Raw genomic sequence first — 16960 nt, forward strand, 5'->3', positions numbered from 1 at the left:
CCTGGTGCTCTGGGGGATTCCCTAGCCAGCAGCCCTTTTAGCTGTTTCTTGCCTCAGTCTAGATCATCCTGTTAATAGTCCAGGAAAAGGGCCCTTTCTGTCCTGCTCTTCTCTGGAGAATCTAGATTGCCCAGAGCAAAAGTGTACATACCACTTACATTCTGTTTTTCATTGCTATAGAACGGAAAAATGTACTCATGAACGGAGCTCTTGTGGGGATTATGTCATAGGCTTCATCTGGACTCCTTCCTCTGCTAGCAAAGAGCCTAGCTTTGACCCCTCTCCTCTTGGCCAGACAGAGATCATCTTGGAGTAGCTCTTTGTGGGTGGTGTGAAGGGCTTCTGTCATGGTGTCTCCAGTTAACTCCATGACCCCAGTTCAAGCTCAGGGGGCTTTGTGTAGAATATTCCCGTAACTTCCTGTAGAAGTCTTGGATCACGGGTACTGTGGTTTTTCTCCCTGCTGGACTTCAGGCAGATCAGTGGGCTATATGTCGACGAAAGGTTTTTCTGGCCTCCCAGGCAAGTCCTAGGCTTTCTTCCTCTCCACTAGGTAGTCAGAACCCATTTCTGACTCCCCAAGTAGATACCTAATATGCCACAACATATATGGCTCTCCCTGCCAGTTGAGCTCCAGAAGAGAGGCCTTGTCTAAACAGCTAGGTGCCTTTTCTCCAAAGGTAGGATGCCTTTCGGCTCTCAGCACCAGCTCAGACCCCACTGGACGAAAGCCCTAAATTTTATTTTTATTTTTATTTTTATTTATTTTTTTGCTTTTTGGGTCACACCCGGTGATGCACAGGGGTTACTCCTGGTTCTACACTCAGGAATTACTCCTGGCGGTGCTCAGGGGACCATATGGGATGCTGGGATTCGAACCCGGGTCGGCCACGTGCAAGGCAAATGCCCTACCCGCTGTGCTATCGCTCCAGCCCCTAAATTTTATTTTTAAATGGGCCACACCCAGCAAAGCTCAGGGCTTACTCCTGGATCTGCATTCAGGGGTCATTCCTAGAGGTGCTTGGAGAACCAGAGGGAGTGCCGGGGATCACACCCTGGTCAGCGGCATTCAAGACAAGTACCCTGACCCCTGTCCTGTCTCTCCAACCCCCCTAAAATCTTCTGGAGAATCAACCATGTGTCCTCTTACCCTCCAGGGGAATAAGAGCCCAACAGACAAACTGCCCAAGGAAAACTAAGTGCTTCTAAGCAGACACAGGGTAAGGGGAGACTTCTTTTTGCTTTTGTGTCTGTGAAAATGACAGTTCCTGATCCTCTGAGGATATGCCACAGGCCAGCTCAGGATGTCTGCATCCCTTGGTCCCTGCTGTGCCTTGGAAATCCCCATCTCCAGGAGTCTCACGTCCACACGTGTGTCCTTTCTCCCTGACTGGCCAGGAATTATGCCTTCTTCCTGAGCCAGCCAGCCTGCCCGCGCTCTAACAGCAGGAAGTCTTCTGTCTGCCCATGGGCACCTCTCCTCCTCCGTGCACATTGCTGCCGCCGCACTCAGCAGGGGTGCCTGCACACCTCTCACCACTCAGGTAATGCCAGGAACCAGTGCAGGCTTTTTCCCTGTCCACCTCTCATCCCTCAACCCCTGCCCCCACTCCATTCACTGGCAGTAGCCTCACACCAGAAAGGAAAGGCCTGGACCCATTACATAATTCTTCAGAGTGCAAGCAGTAGCTGGGGCAAAAGGTCAGAGGTCGTGGTGGGGTCAGGTGGCTGACACACACTGTAACGACAAGGTGGTTAAAATTAGACCACAGAGAGGAAACTGGCAGTCTTGTGGAAATGCAGAAGTTTCCTCTGCAAGTGAGAGGCTGGGGATGCAGGGAGGCCACTGTGCGTGCTGCCTGCCAGGCTATTACTCATTTCAACTCTGTTCTTTAATGCCTCTTAGCCCCTGCTTCTGTATTTCTAACCTTCCTCATCACATGTTTGATTACACGCAATGGAACCCATGATAACCTGTGCTGGTCCAAGGAGAGCCTTCTTCCTCCTTCAAGGGGTTGAGCCCACGACCAGGCACCCCAGACTGAAAAAGAAGCCTTCTCTGGGCCTCTGAGTACCTGCTAGGTCTGCGTCTCCGGCGTGGGTGATTTAGGCATCTCACCTGAGATGCAGGCCAGTGATGCTAACAGTACCACTGGTGAGGGCGAGAAAGGACCACTCTCCTGCGGGGAGAGAAACAGGTTTGGCTTGGAAAGGTGGTAGAGGACGGAATCTAAGGAGCTTGCAGTTGGCTGGTGTGTATTGAACTTCCCCTGACCGGCTGGCAGGGTAGTACTCAGTTCCTCAGTTTCCTAAAGGGTTGGGTCACACCTGCCACATGTGCTCCCTTCCGACGTGTACAAGAGTTTCTCTGTACATGTCAGTTCTCATTGCAAACCTCCTGTGTGTCCTATGCGGCCCTCTATCCTCAGCACCCAGTGAAGTATGAAAAGTAGATGTAGTCTTCGCCACCAGGGGTTCGTTGTCCAGGTGGAGGTATCTTACAGACCTGTGAAACAGTGAGCAATCACGAGCAGTCGGCCAGAGATAGTCTCTAGTATTTTACTGTGTGATCAGACACTGAGATCCCTACCACATTGCAGAACGGCCAAGCATCCAGGGGAAGGGGTCACGGGACTCCGCAAGTAGACTAGAGTCATTGATGATGAAGGGGCTGCCGCCGTGTCGTTTATCTGGTCACTGGAGTATGTTTTCCTGTGTGGTGTGGCCTTCACCATCTTCATCCAGCAAGACCCCTTCCTCTTACTCGGTGAGGCCTGCCAGGGGCCAGAGAGGAGGAGACGGGCATGAGAGGGTGTAAGCAAAGCAGAAGACTGAAAGTGAGGGCATGCGTGTGGTCTCAGCTGGAGAACCCTCGTCAGGGTGACCATGGAGACCTCATCTGAGACACTTACAAATTTGACGATTGCTCAAGATATTGAATTTCATTTCAACTAAATCAGCCCCGGCTTCCCTAACAGCCCTGGCTTACGTGCTAATGCGGCCACATGGGAGCAGGATGGTGTGGACCCCGGAGAAGCAGAGCTTTGGTGAAACACCCCCACCTGCTTTGCCTGTCTCCCTTCTGACAACAGTTTCCTGCCTGACCCTAGTCTCTTGAGCATGAGAAGCTCGTAGGTGGGGCAGGAACCTGTCAAGGGAAGACCAGAATGATCCGTCTGAAATGAAACAGCCAAGAAAGCCCTCATCATTCATTGTGCACTGAGGCCAGTTTTCCCTGTTGGGAGTCTGGCGAGAGGAGAGCTAGGAGAAGGATGGAGGGTGGTGGTGAGCGTGCCCAGAAAGCCGTGTGCCATGAATGCCAGCATTTTGCACCCCACCCTTCCTCCTCCCAGTTAGATACCAAACTAAGAAGAATTTCACTTTATTTGTTATTTTTTGTTTTGTTTTGGGGGGGCCACACCCAGCAGTGTTCAGGGGCTATTCCTGGCTCAGTGCGTGGACCATGTAGGACCATGTAGCACCAGGAATTGAACCCTGGGTTTCTGGTATGCAAACCAGATGCTTCAGCTCTTGGAGTCATCTCCCCAGTTCTTCTTATTTTTTTGGTTTTATTATTATTATTATTAGTTATTTTTATTAGACCAAGACTTCGATAAAAAGGTAAGGTAAAGCCATAAAGGGCACCTGTCATTGGTGGTGGTGGTGTCTACTACCTCAGAGATGACCTAGGGAGGTGGTGACTTTGTTCCTTCAAAAGTCTAGGTCCTCAAAGGGGCTGGAGCAATAGCACAGCGGGTAGGGCGTTTGCCTTGCACGCGGCCGACCCGGGTTCGAATCCCAGCATCCCATATGGTCCCCCGAGCACTGCCAGGAGTAATTCCTGAGTACATAAGCCAGGAGTAACCCCTGTGCATCACCGGGTGTGACCCAAAAACAAAAAACAAAACAAAAGCCTAGGTCCTCAGTCTACCCTTGACCTTCACTCACACACAGTCTCTCCTTCCCTCATGCCGCCTCCCTTGTTCAGTCCTTGGACACGGCTCTCACGTGCCCCTCAGCCGACAGTGTCTCTCCTCTTTATCTTCCTTTACAGAAAAACACTGTTTTCTTCTCTCCCTCTCACCCTGTAGGTTATTGCAGCCGACTGCAAAAGGGTCACAGTGCTGAAGTATTTTCTGGAAGCCCTTTGTGGACAAGAAGAGCCTCTGCTGGCATTCAAGGGTGGAAAATATGTGTCAGTGGCACCCGTCCCAGACACCATGGGAAAGGAAATGGGAAGCCAAGAGGGAAAACAACTGGAAGATGAGGTACTATGCGGGAAGAGCCCTCTGTGGCAGAGGGAAAGCTCCTCTCTCCTCCCCCCTGCCCCCAGCCCTGCTCTGCCATGACTTCGGTTTCTCTACCCCTGGTTATTTATAACTCAGCAGTGTCGAAGTTAATGTGACTGGCCAATTTCTCAAGAGTGCACTCTGCTGGTGCCCCTTCCTGCCAGTCCCACCCCAGTGCCTCCATCTCACTCTACTACGAGTTCCAGATGCTTCTTTTTAATGTTACATTGGAGGAGAAGGAGGGTAAGAGTTTAATAACGTGCAGCTCTGGAGGCTTAGGAAAGGGAGGGGGGTGGCGTTAGGGTTCAGGCTGAGGATCAAGTTTATAGATGTGTGGAGCTCAGAGCAGCACAGGCCTGAACTCCAGCCTCCAGCACACATACAGGAAGAGCTGACATTGCTGGCCCTGGGTGGAAAATCACCCCCTCCCCCAGTCTGCCCTCCCTCCCTCCCTTCTGCACATCCTGATGTGATTAAGGAATTCGCCTCTTGTTTGTTTGCCCTTGGTTGTTCCTGTAGACCTTGCTTCACTTTAGAGCCCACGCGTGCACATGCACACACGCGTTCACCAGTCCACCCACCCAGGCTAAGCTGGCAGTAGCCCTGCCATGGGTATATGGATCTTCCAGGGGGTGGTTGTTAACGTGGGTCTGTATATGCTGGGTTTGTATGTCTGTTTAAGTTGCTCACTGCTGCCAACTTCCCTGCTGTCTGTGCGTCCTGAGAAAATGTGAGTATATGATGGTTCAGTGCATGTATGGATTTAACATCCCTGCCAGCTGCCCTGCTGTGTCTGGGTGTGGGTAACTGTCAGGGTGTGTGCTCACACAGCTCACTTTTGCCTGGAGATTGACTACTCTTGTCTTCTTTCTACCCCACAGTGTTAAAATCAGAGGGGACTTAGGTGGGAAGAATATGGGACTTAGGGAAGGGACGGAAGTAATTCTAGCCAGAGGCCAGGTCACCCATAGGCCAACACAGTCATTTGGCCCGCAAGAGTCTCAAGTGCCTGCTGGAGCAGGGTGGGGTGCAGGGATGAAATCAGCCACAGGCCAAGGAAGCCAGATGTCAGCTGGAAGCTGTCGTTTATGATCTGAAGCAGTGATAGAGTGGCCACCTTTGGTTCAGAGTCTTCAGAGCAGCAAAGTCTTGGACTGGCTGGAGAGCCCCACCCCAGCCCTGATGACACAGGGTTTAGCTTCCAGGACAGAGGTGGTTCCAGGGATAAAGCTGAGCCCATGATTCCAGATGCTCCAGATGAAACCTGGGCAGAGGATGGGAAAGAATGAGCTGTCAGTCTGGGAGGAGGCAGTTGGATGACCATAGCTGGTGGGGTGTCCGTGCTTCAGGCCGAGCAGAGCAGTGCTCCCTGAGCCCCAAGTGGGTCAAATAGACCAGTTTGCTCTTGGACCAGAAAGCTGAGGCAAGCGTAGAACAGAAGCAAGGCCAGCTCAGGAAGGTTTCTGTGAGAGATATCTTCTACCAGATTCAGCCAGGCTGGAAAGGCCCAGGAGGAAGGGCACAGTGCGAAGACCAGGGAAGGTTCTCCACCCTGCCAGGAAAAGACCAGCTGTCCAGTCACAGATCTTTCGTTGTGTCTCACTCACTCTCTCGACTTTCTGAGGCTGAGTGACCAGACAAAGGTTGTGACCCATACCACACTGCCCACTTCTTCCTTTTCCCACGGGCTCCTGGGTTCCTTTATGTTAATGGCCCCTGGGAAACCCTACCTATCCTGGTCTGTGTCATTTCATAACCCTGCACTTCCCTGTTTGCTGTAAGAGCTGAGCAAACCGACCAGTATCACTTGACCTCCTTTTGACCTTTGTCAGGCTCCCTCCAAGCCCTGTGATAATCCTGATATCCCTGAGCTGAGCAGGTAGAGATACTGTCCCCCCAGACCAGTCAGGTGTCCTGTTTGATTCACTCTGGTCCAGGCTAACCCCACTAGCAGGGAAGTATAGATGTAGAGTCTTCCTCCTTCCCATGGCCTGGGCCTCTCTGGAAGTGACCCCTGAGACACCATAGTCTGTGGGTTGTCAGCTGCCTGGTGATTGTGGACAGCACACTACACTCCTCAGACTTCTTGGGACAGTGGCAGTTCTAGCCCCACCCTGAGATCTCATCTCTTACTAAACTCCGGGGCTGAGTCATGTAAGCTGATTAGGAGAAAGGAGAGAGGTTTCCTCAGACATCAGTCTTCCTGCATAGAGCGAAGTCCAGTTCCTTAGAAACACTACCAAAATGCCTATCTTCCCAGGACTAAGGCACTGCCTTGCTTGTAGCCGACCACAGTTTGATCCCCCGTGCCACCTGTGTCCTCCCAAACTCAGCCAGGAATAAGGCGTGAAAACTGCCAGGTGTGGCCTCAAAACGGAACAAACAAAAAAATTGAAAGCACCTATCTTCCTATGCCTGGATTTTGCTCCCAAGATAAGCATCACCTGCCTACCCATACACTGTACCAACCTTTTTCATCCAGGAGAATACCACAGATGCTCATTCTAGGTGGATAATGAAGGAGTGAAGGAAATAGTTCAAACAAACTGGAGTTCATGCTTTGCATCTGGGAGGCCCAGGTCAATCCCTGGCATCACATAGTACTCAGAGCACTGCCAGGAGTAGTCCTTAGGCACCACTAGAGGAGAGTAGTCTGTGCCACACTGTCCTGGGTTGAGTTTGTGGGATGCCTAGCAAAGGTAACCACTAAGGGCCAAGCCTGGGCTTACTGTCTAGAGTCAGGGCCCTCAGCCTATGCTGCTTGCACATTTTGGTAAGAGCACAGACATTGTAATCAGATGCTTTAGGTTGATTCCCTGTTTTGCCACTTACTGGCTTTGTAACCTTGAATAAATCACTTAGCTCTTTACTACTACTACTATTATTATTATTATTATTATTATTATTATTATTATTATTATTATTGGCTTATGTTTTCTTTTGGGGCCACACTGGGCTATGCTTAGGCTCTACACTCAGGGATCACACCCGGCAAGATTCAGGGGAACATATGGGGTGCTGGGGATTGAACCTGTGTCAGCTAGATACAAGGCAAATGCCTCACCCAGTGTCCTAGCTCTCCGGCTTCACCATTTAGCACTATAGACCTTGGTTTGTTCCTTTATAACTAACATTGATAAGATTATCTAATTTACAAGCTGTTGTACTAAATGTGCTAATTTCTGAAAAACTCTCAGCCCAGTACCTGGCCAGTAATAAGCATGCGGTAAATTGTAGTTTTATTTTCATTATCGCTCTCATTATTATCATTCTGCTTGAAACAAAGCAATCTTCATGTCTTCCAAGTATAAGACTTTGGATTAAATCCCTGACACCACACACACACACACACACACACACACACACACACACACACACACAGCACAGAAATCTCTTCGTTACCCATGCTAACCCTGTCTCTCAAGGGAAGCTCTCATGGGCAGCTGCATGTTCTCTTCTGACCAAAGCCAAAAGGGAGAGAGGGAGGGAGGAATGGAGCCTGGGACCACCCGGGCAGTGGTTGCTTCTTAGGAGCTGGAGCTGCAGACAGGGAGGTGCCATCCCTGGGGAATGCTCCACCAGCCTGGCAAGAGACTCCATAAACTAACCAGCCATCTCCTGCTCTTCCCCTACCCCACGACAGCAGCTGAGCAAGGTCATGTCATGTGAATTCCTCTAACAGGAATTCCTATAACAGCATCCCCCACACCACCAAGCTGTGGTCTTAAAAAGAGCCCAGGGCAAGGCCTGCTGAGCTATAGCATCTGCTCCCTGACGTTGTCTGGGGCAAAAGAGCTTCCACGCCTAACTCCCAGCTGTTGGCCAGAGTTGATTCCTATCAGATCGTTAGCATAAGTTAGTTTAAGATGGGTGGTTTAACTTTCCCTGTTGTTTTCCCCTTTGGTGATCACAGAATGAAAGTAAGCCTATCACTTGATTTTAGTGGGTGTATGCAAAGAAGTATGAAGAGTGTCATGTATAAGCATGGAAGTGTATGTGAGTGATCCTGGTGAGGATCTATGACTGTAAAAAGAGCCCTAGGGTACAAAGCGGGAGCAGTTGAAATGAGGAGTTGGGAAGTGAAAGCTTCTATCTCCCACCACTCAGTGGATACACGCACACACCTTGGCACTTTTTTGCAGTGAATGATTCAAACAAGCATGAAGTGGGTATTCTAGAGGGACAGAAAGATGGGTCTGGTAAGTGCCACGGGCTCATGGTCTTCTCTTTCCCCATGGTCTGCTCCATCACCTCCAGGAAGAAGATGTGGTGATTGAAGACTTTGAAGAAGATTCAGAGGCTGAAGGCAGTGGTGGTGAGGATGATATCAGGGAACTTCGGGCCAAGAAGCTGGCTTTGGCCAGGAAGATAGCTGAGCAGCAACGCCGTCAAGAAAAGATCCAGGTGGGACCTTCCTGGAGTCGGTGACTCTCATTCAGGTGGTGGCTATATAGGCTATGAGGGGAGGTAGCCTATATCACACAGTAGGGACGAAGAGGATCCTCTCAAGAAGAGTCTGACAGTTTCCTGTCTAATTCACCTCTTTCTCACTAAATGCTGGCAGCACTTTTGATACCTAGAAGCATCCTCCTGGGTTCAAGACAGAGGCAGGTTCCTGGAGAATCTGAGAAAGTTTCTGCCCCAGGTTTCCGAGTACACACTGCATGCAGGAGCCCCCCGAGCATAGAGCCAGGAGCAAGCCCTATATATCACAGTTATGGCCCAAAAACAAAAGCCAAAAAAAAAGTTTCTCCCCCAGTGATCATCTGTGAATGTGTACCACACATGTAGCAAATTCCCACACAATTTCAGAGGATTCAAAGTTCTAATGAACCTTAGCCAAACCTTATCCTAGAGAAGCCATGGATTGTCCATCGAGAACTGCTGTTCTCAAGGAAATCCTGTTACGGCCACAGACTGTTTATCTGGATGCCCAGTATTATGACTGGTGCCTCTGGACAGGACTCCCTCAGCCATCCCACAAAGAAACCACGCAATCTCCACACAGGGATTCTTCCAGTACCGAGCCGGCCCCCACCCCCACCCCCGTGAACTATAACTTTATTTCAGCACATTTTTCTCTTGTTCTTTTGGTTGAGTGGAGATTTGTGGCTACACACAACACTGCTCAGGGACTGCTCCTGACTCTATGCTCAAGAGTGACTCCTGGTGGTTCTTGTGGGATCGTATGTGTCAAGAATCAAACCAGGATCGGCTGCATGCAGGACAAGCTCCTTTTAACCTGTTATCTTTCTAGACCTCAGCCAACTTTTCTTGGTAGCTCCCCTTGGCCTGTCTTCTTGCACTATAAGCTCAGGTCTGATAGGGAAGAGCAGTCCTAGTTCTTCCCCCCACCCCACCCCCATTTAGGACTAGCTGCATGCACAGAGAAGCAGACTGGCCTCTTCAGGAACAGTCAGTTCAGCTCTCTCTGCAGCCAGCTCTCTCCTTTGGTACAGGCCTCAGTGGTATTTGTGGTCAAACAGACCTGGTTACAATCTGGGCTTTACCTCTTGCTAGTTTTTTCACTTTGGGCAAATTGTTTAACTTCTCAGAGCCTGTTTCTGTGTCATAAAAGGAAAGTGGTAATAGCACCTATCTCTTACAATAGCTGCGAGACTTTCAGGAGACAATGTATGTAAAGTATTTAGCACAGTGTGTGCACACACTATAAACTTCCTAATTGAATACTGTTGTTTCATGTTAGTCTAATCACCTGTCACAGATTCCCGCCTTGAAAAGGGGAATGAATGCCCGTCAGGATTCATCTGTCTCTAAACATAGTTATTTTCTCCTGCCAGTTAGAATCAAGTAATGCTGCCATATCTGTGTAAACCTCTATTATTGCCCACAAAGCCGTTTCATCCTTAGGCTGTTTGTTTTTATTTTTTCTCTCATATTTCCCAAAAGTTTTTTTTTTAATTGGTTTTGGGTTTTTTTGTTGTGGGGTTCACACCCAGCAGTACTCCTGGCTCACTCCCGGTGGGGCTCAGGGACCATATAGGGTGCTGGGACTCAAGCCCAGGTCAGCCGTTTGCAAGGCAAGTTCCCTGCCCACGGTATTCTCTCTGGCCCCTCCTGCTGATTTCTTATCATATTTCTCATGTATTCCCTTTTCTGTCTGTGCCAGGTGTCAGTGCTGGTATTCTAGTTCGGGTACTGATTTGGGTTGTAGTAATCAAGCCCTTTGCCTTGTACAGCTCCACAGGGTGTCATTTTCCTTGTAGTCTGGGAATGATACCTCCTGCAGTTGTGGTCTCAGGGGCTGCTTCCAGTGTGGTGCTAGGGATCACTTCCATACCAGAAGTGGACCCAGACTTCTCACAAATAAAGCCCAGTGTCCAGTTCTTCAAACTGTCCCCTAGACACATACACTGTCTCCCCCCTCCTCTTCTCTTCCTCCTCCCCTCCCCCTCCTCTCTCTCTGTCTCTGTCTCTATCTGTCTCTCTCTTCTCTCTCTCCTTTCTTTGCACCATACCCCATACCCAGCAGTGCTCCCGGTGGTGCTGGGGACGTAGGCAGTGCTGGTTTTCCAGGCCACAGCTGCAAGCTAGACAAGCCTTAACCTTTCTCTCTCAGGCCTGGCGTCCCCACCCCCGCCTTTTTTTTTTTTCTTTCTCAAGAAGGACCATACCCAGCAGTGTTGTAACTATGGTGTGTGCTACAAGTAGTACTCTCTAGTGTGCTACATTCAGTGCTCAGAAGCCCATGCAGAGCTGGAACCAAACTCACAAGCTAGGGGCCTCTCACATGCGAGGCATGTGCCCTACCACTTGAGTCCCATCCCCCGCCCCAGTCTCCTTTTTCACTTCACTGCAGCCAGTGCATCTTGTGTGTTTTCATCATGCTCTTCCCAAAGGAGCCTCTTCTCTGCTCAGAAAACATCAGTGTCTTTGGCTAATGAAGTCTAATTCCTTATTATGGTATGTAAGGCTTTCTTATCTTCCCAAGCTAGAAGTTTTTCGAGCCTCTTCTCCCATCTCCCTTGAGCCCTTGCTTACTGCTATGTGACTTAAAGCAAATTATATATCTTCTCAAAGTCTGCTTCCTCATCTGTAAAATGAAAGTAGTAATAGCATCTGCCTCAGAAAGATGGCGTACATACAAGCACCTGTGTATAGACGCTAAGCCATTGCTCCCTGGACACATACCTCTCGCTCTGCCCTCTGACCCACCTCTGCCCCTGCCTGCTCTTGGGTCTGTTTCTGTTACTCCCTTAAACCAGTGAACCCTTTTTCTACTCCACATTTCGTTACCTGTTCCTCCTGTCCCCCTTCAGTCCAGAGATGAAACGTCATCTCCCCAGTGAAGCCTCCCCTGATTCCCCTTGAAGAAACTCATCTCTCTGCTCGCCGTTCCTGTGGCACCGATTTATTCTTCATTTGTGGAAATTATATGATGTCTCATATTACGATTATTTCTGGACTTGTTTCCCCCGTCTGCAGCTCAACTTAGTAAGTGTAGTCAGAGGACATAGGAGTGAGCCGTAAAAGTTCCGTCCCAGTGCGGAGAGTGGAGAAGCCAGTGACTCAAGAGTGCGGGCAAGCGCTGCTCCGGAAGGGAAGTACAGGATGCAGTGGGTGCACGTGCCGCGCCGAGGCCTTGCTCACAGGAGTGTTCAGTCAGCCTCCCCAGTGACGGGCAGCACTGTCCAGACCGGAGCCCTTGTATGAGAGTAGGCCTCAGAGCTCACGATCGCCGCTGCCCCGGAAGCCTGTTCTCTCTGCCTGCCCCTTCTGAGGGGGCTGCTCAGTCCCCGGTGCCCAGGGCCCACTGTGGGCCCTTTAAGAGCAGGCCCCACATGCACTGCTGATGGCGGCCCTGCCTCCTGTCAGCCCTCTTCCTCCAGCCCAGAGCCACAGGAGGATTTCTCAGCAGAGGAAAAATTCCCCCCTTCCTACTCCCCCCCCTCCTCCCTGCTTTAATGCCCGGGGCCCTTCACTTCCATAATTCTTCATTTTCCAGCCTTGAACGTAAGCCAGACACATCTGTCTGGCCATATGCGTGAACCCTGGAGTCTGTGCCGAGGTGGCTGTAAAACAGGGCCGGTGAAGGCCCTTCTGGGAGAGCACACACATGTGTGTGCCCTCGGGCCATTGGCTCCCTGCCCAGAACCACGGGGCTGCAGTGCTCCAAACCCATGTTAACCTTTTCTTATTTTTCCTCTTTTTGTTTAATTTAAGGGGGGAAAATCCCAAGGAAAAGGTATAAATTGTCCTGGGAGTGGGGGAGAGGCTCCTAGCTTGAGAGGCCATTATTGTTGGCAGGTACCTGGGTCACACTAATACAATAAGGAAGAGAAGAGCATCGAGTGAATTAAGATCGGAGAGATGGACTGTAAATTACGCTGCTCTGAACTCCATCAGTCTCCAGGGGCGCTAACCGAGAGGTGTGAGGCAAGTCCCCAGCTCCCAGTGCCTTTTACAGATGCAGCAAAACAGGAACCACACATGTTTGGGGAAAGGGATATGAAGATGGGGTTGGGAAAAAATTCTCCTGGCCCCCATGATGGCTATAAAGTCCAACTCAGATCTGGGATTGTAGCCACCACCACCACCCCCACTTCCCTGCGTCCACCTAGACCCCTGGGCCTAAGCTCATCTGTGGGGCGGGGGGAGGTGCAGCCTGCCCCTCCCTCCTTCTGGCATTGTACAGAGTCTGCTGACTGGGCCAACTAGAGGTCAGAAAAGGGGTGTGGGCACTTGGACCTCTACAGCTGGGGCTGTGGCACCCAAGCAAGCCCCCAGGTGCTGGGGAGCCAAATGTGCGCCCCCGAAGCTTTGCCTCCCCTCTCTCCAAGTTTTGCCTGTTGCCTGAGATTCTCTGTATCGACTTGGTTCTGCCCACCTTGCTGCTTTCCACCTGAGTTCTCTTCACTCCCGGTACCGTGCTTGAGAGGTGTCCAGAGCCAGAGCCGGGTGATGGTTTGTCTGGGAAATTGGTCAGAAGTGTTTCATTCCTAACCAGGCCCGCAGAGCAAAGCAGTCACTGAAAATTCTCCTCCAGGCGTGAGGCGTGGCCTCTTGGCACCTCGCACTGGCCCTGGCCCTGTGAATCCCCCGCCTCCACGAGGCTCTGCTGTGATTTGTGCTGCTGTCGGGTGGGGTCAGGTTTCCTGAGCAGTTGCAAACATCCCACCTGAAACATAACAGGCTCTTCCTCTGGCCACAGCTATTGTTTCCCTCCGTATTATGGCCACAGTCTTGCTCTGTAGCCAGCAATGACATGTGTTCTGAAAATAGCTACACTCCTCTGTCCCCTTCCCGCCCACCCACCCTCCTGAAGATGCAGTCACTCCTTTGTGGTGGCCCCAGGAGTTTCACTCTAAATATAGCTGCAGCCCATTCACACTGCCACCCAGCTGGGGGTGGGGGGGGCACTGTGGAACAATGGAGCCTACACAGAGCCCCCCACACCTGTATGGAAGCTAGCGGAAGGCAGACACTCAGCCCTGGCTCCTAGCTGTCGGAGACAGGGTGGGAGCCAGTGTGCTACCAGGCCAGGGGCACGTTCACGCTAGGGCAGGAAAGCGTATCAGCCTGTGGAGCTGGGCAGCCGCCCTCCTGGGTCAGGCCCGTTCCCCAGCCTGTCAGCCTATTTGCAGACTGGTTCTCCAGCTGTTCTCCCTCCTGCTCTGACCTCCAGTATCCTCGGGTTCCTCTCTTTCCTGCAGAATGGCTAGCTAGGACACCCTAGACAGTTCTTGAATCAAGCTGAGCGGTATCCTCCTTAGCCCTACCACAGGGCGGGACACCTTGAGCGTTCTCGAAACAGCAGATGAGATTCAGTCAGATTATCTTTAAAGTGTGCTTTAACTCAGATTCTGTAATTTAGCTCATTTCACTTATATAAAGCATCAAGTCCTGTAGTGGGTGTGGTGAAACTACAAGAAACAAATGATAGTTTCTTCTTTTGTTGTTATTGTTTTTGTTTTTGTTTTGGGGCCATACCTGGAGGTGCTCACAGTTTACTCTGGCTCTGCACTCAGGGATTACTCCTGGCATGCTCAGGGGTACATATGGATTACCAGGGATGAACCCAGTCACCCATGTACAGAACAAATGCGTTGCCCACTGTACTATCACTCTGGCCTCAAAAATGTAGTTTCTGAACTCTACAGTCTAGTTTGAAAATAAAAGTAGTCCTCACAAAAACAAGAAGAAGCAACAAGCAAGTCATCCAAATCAAAACTTTTGTTAAGCAGGGGGTTGAGGGGGAGCTGGAGAGATAAGACAGCAGGCAGGCACTTGTCTGATCTGGGTTCAATCCCCAGCACCCAGTATGCTTCCCCCAGCATCACCAAGAGTGATCCCTAAGCATGTAGCCAAGAATTAAGTCCTGAGCACCACCAGGTAAAACCAAAAAACAAACAAGGCCCCCAAAAAACCCTTTTATGAGGGAAGTATTGGCCACACCTGGCCATACTCAGAGCTTACTCTTGGCTCTGTGCTCAGGACTCATTCCTAAGGGTGCTCAGGGAACCATTTGCAATGTTGAGAACCAAAATGAAGTTACTTGTATGCAAGGCAAATGCCATAACCCCTATACTATCACTCCAGCTCCCAAACCTTTTTTTCAAAAGTGAGGTTCTGGGGCTGAAGCGATAGCAGAGTGGGTAGGGAGTTTGCCTTGCACGCAGCCGACCCAGGTTCGATTCCCAGCATCCCAAGCACTGCCAGGAGTATTCCTGAGCGCATGAGCCAGAGTAATCCCTGTGCATCACCCGGTGTGACCCAAAAAGCAAAAAACATATAATAATTTTTAAAAATTTTTTAAAAAGTGAGGTTCTATGCTTGGTGCTGCAGGGTGCCCCTTAGCACCACTGGGAGCAAACCCTGAGCACAGAGCTGGGAGGAGTTCCCAAGAACTGCAGGGAATGGACCGGAAACACCACCCCCCTCAAAAAAAAAAGAATTATTTAAATTCTGTGGAACTGATTGTGAACACCAGATATCCTAAACAGAAACTTTGCTATGAGCAGTCCATCCCAGAGATGTTTGCCTATACTGTCTCCAGGGAAGCTGGGGCCACTGTCTACTTTCTAGAGCAAAGGTGCTCTCTGCTCCTGCTGTCTGCTCCCTTTGATTGCTCCAGCTCAAAAAGGAACTATTTACCTGCACTGTTGGTGGTTTCTCACCAACTATTCCTATTTTTTATTTCACTTCCATTTTTCATTTTTAAAAAATATATTTACAAGGGCTAGAAAGATAGTACAGCAAGTAGGGTGCTTGCCTTGCTTGCTGCCAACCCAGGTTTGATACCACGCATTCCATTTGGTCCCTTGAGCACCACCAAGAATAATTCCTGAGTCCAGAACCAGAAGTGATTCTGGGCATTGCCAGGTATGCCCCCTTCCCCCCCAAAAAAGTAAATATACACATATTGATAATAACATTTACAGGGGCCAAGGAGAAAACTCGTTAGGCCACATGCTTTGATGTGTGAGGTTCTAAACTAGAACCTCTACTAGGCACAATTCTCAGTACTGCAGTAACAATAATAATATAATATATCTATATAATTAAAAGGAAGAGGAAAAAAATGAGTACTGTGACTCTTAAAAAAAAAATCAACTGTTGGGGCTAGAGCGATAGCACAGTGGGTAGGGCGTTTGCCTTGCACACAGCCAATCTGGGTTTGATTCCCAGCATCCCGTATGGTCCCCCAAGCACCACCAGCAATAATTCCTGAGTACATGAGCCAGGAGTAACCCCTGTGCATCGCCGGATGTGACCCAAAAAAAAAAAAAAAAACTGTTCTCTACCTTATTCCATCCAACTTTGGGTTCTGCTCCTTCATGGTTTCCCCAGGTGGTTTCCCCAGAAAGCTACTCTTCTGGGGGGCTGGAGTGATAGCACAGCGGGTAGGGCGTTTGCCTTGCACTCGGCCAACCCGGGTTCGAATCCCAGCATCCCATATGGTCCCCTGAGCACTGCCAGGAGTAATTCCTGAGTGTAGAACCAGGAGTAACCCCTGTGCATCGCCGGGTGTGACCCAAAAAGCAAAAAAAAAAAAAAAAACAAAACAAAAAACAGAAAGCTACTCTTCTGGATATGTAGAGATGAAAAGCACAGCTGGGCAGAAAGAAAGAATGGCATTTGATACAGTTCTGATTTCTAAATTTCTAATAAGTTTCTAGCACTTTGCTTGATACTTTCAAGTACAAGGTGAATGTGGAAGTTCCTGCGTTACGAAACTTCTCCTTTCTGATAACAGCGTTACTCTGGCCAGAGGTGCCAAAGGAGAGATGATTCTCTCAGCCAGCGGTGGGAAGGGGGAGCAACCTCACTCCCTGAGGAGCAGAAGGAACACCTAAGGATTCCCTTTCTGGGGCTGGAGCAATAGCACAGCGGGTAGGGCGTTTGCCTTTCACATGGCCGACCCGGGTTCGATTCCCAGCATCCCATATTGTCCCCTGAGCACCACCAGGAGTAATTTTTGAGTACAGAGTCAGGAATAACCCCTGAGCATTACTGGGTGTGACCCAAAAAGATAAAAGGGAAAAAAAAAAAGAATCCCCTTTCTTCATCTTACTTAACTCTGTAATGTGGGTTCTTCAATTTCCACAGCTCCTGTGTCAGCTGATTGCATTACCTTTATTTGTATTCTCAGTTTCTCAGTTGTTTGGTTTTTTTTTTTTTTTGATGGATTCGCATCCCTAAATCATCCC

The 16960-nt window shown here is 49.9% G+C and overlaps 1 protein-coding gene across 1 annotated transcript in view; it reads left to right on the forward strand.

The window, feature by feature from the left end:
* The window catches only part of SMG6 (SMG6 nonsense mediated mRNA decay factor), a 282134-nt gene that overhangs the window by 250753 nt on the left and 14421 nt on the right, over positions 1 to 16960 (forward strand). The window contains exons 14-15 of the mRNA XM_055131114.1: positions 4092 to 4268; positions 8547 to 8693. Coding sequence (XP_054987089.1) covers positions 4092 to 4268; positions 8547 to 8693 — 324 coding nt within the window. The remainder of the gene's footprint in view (positions 1 to 4091; positions 4269 to 8546; positions 8694 to 16960) is intronic.

The sequence above is a fragment of the Sorex araneus genome, chromosome 3 (assembly GCF_027595985.1).
Source record: "Sorex araneus isolate mSorAra2 chromosome 3, mSorAra2.pri, whole genome shotgun sequence".
In the NCBI taxonomy this organism is placed as follows: Eukaryota; Metazoa; Chordata; class Mammalia; order Eulipotyphla; family Soricidae; genus Sorex; species Sorex araneus.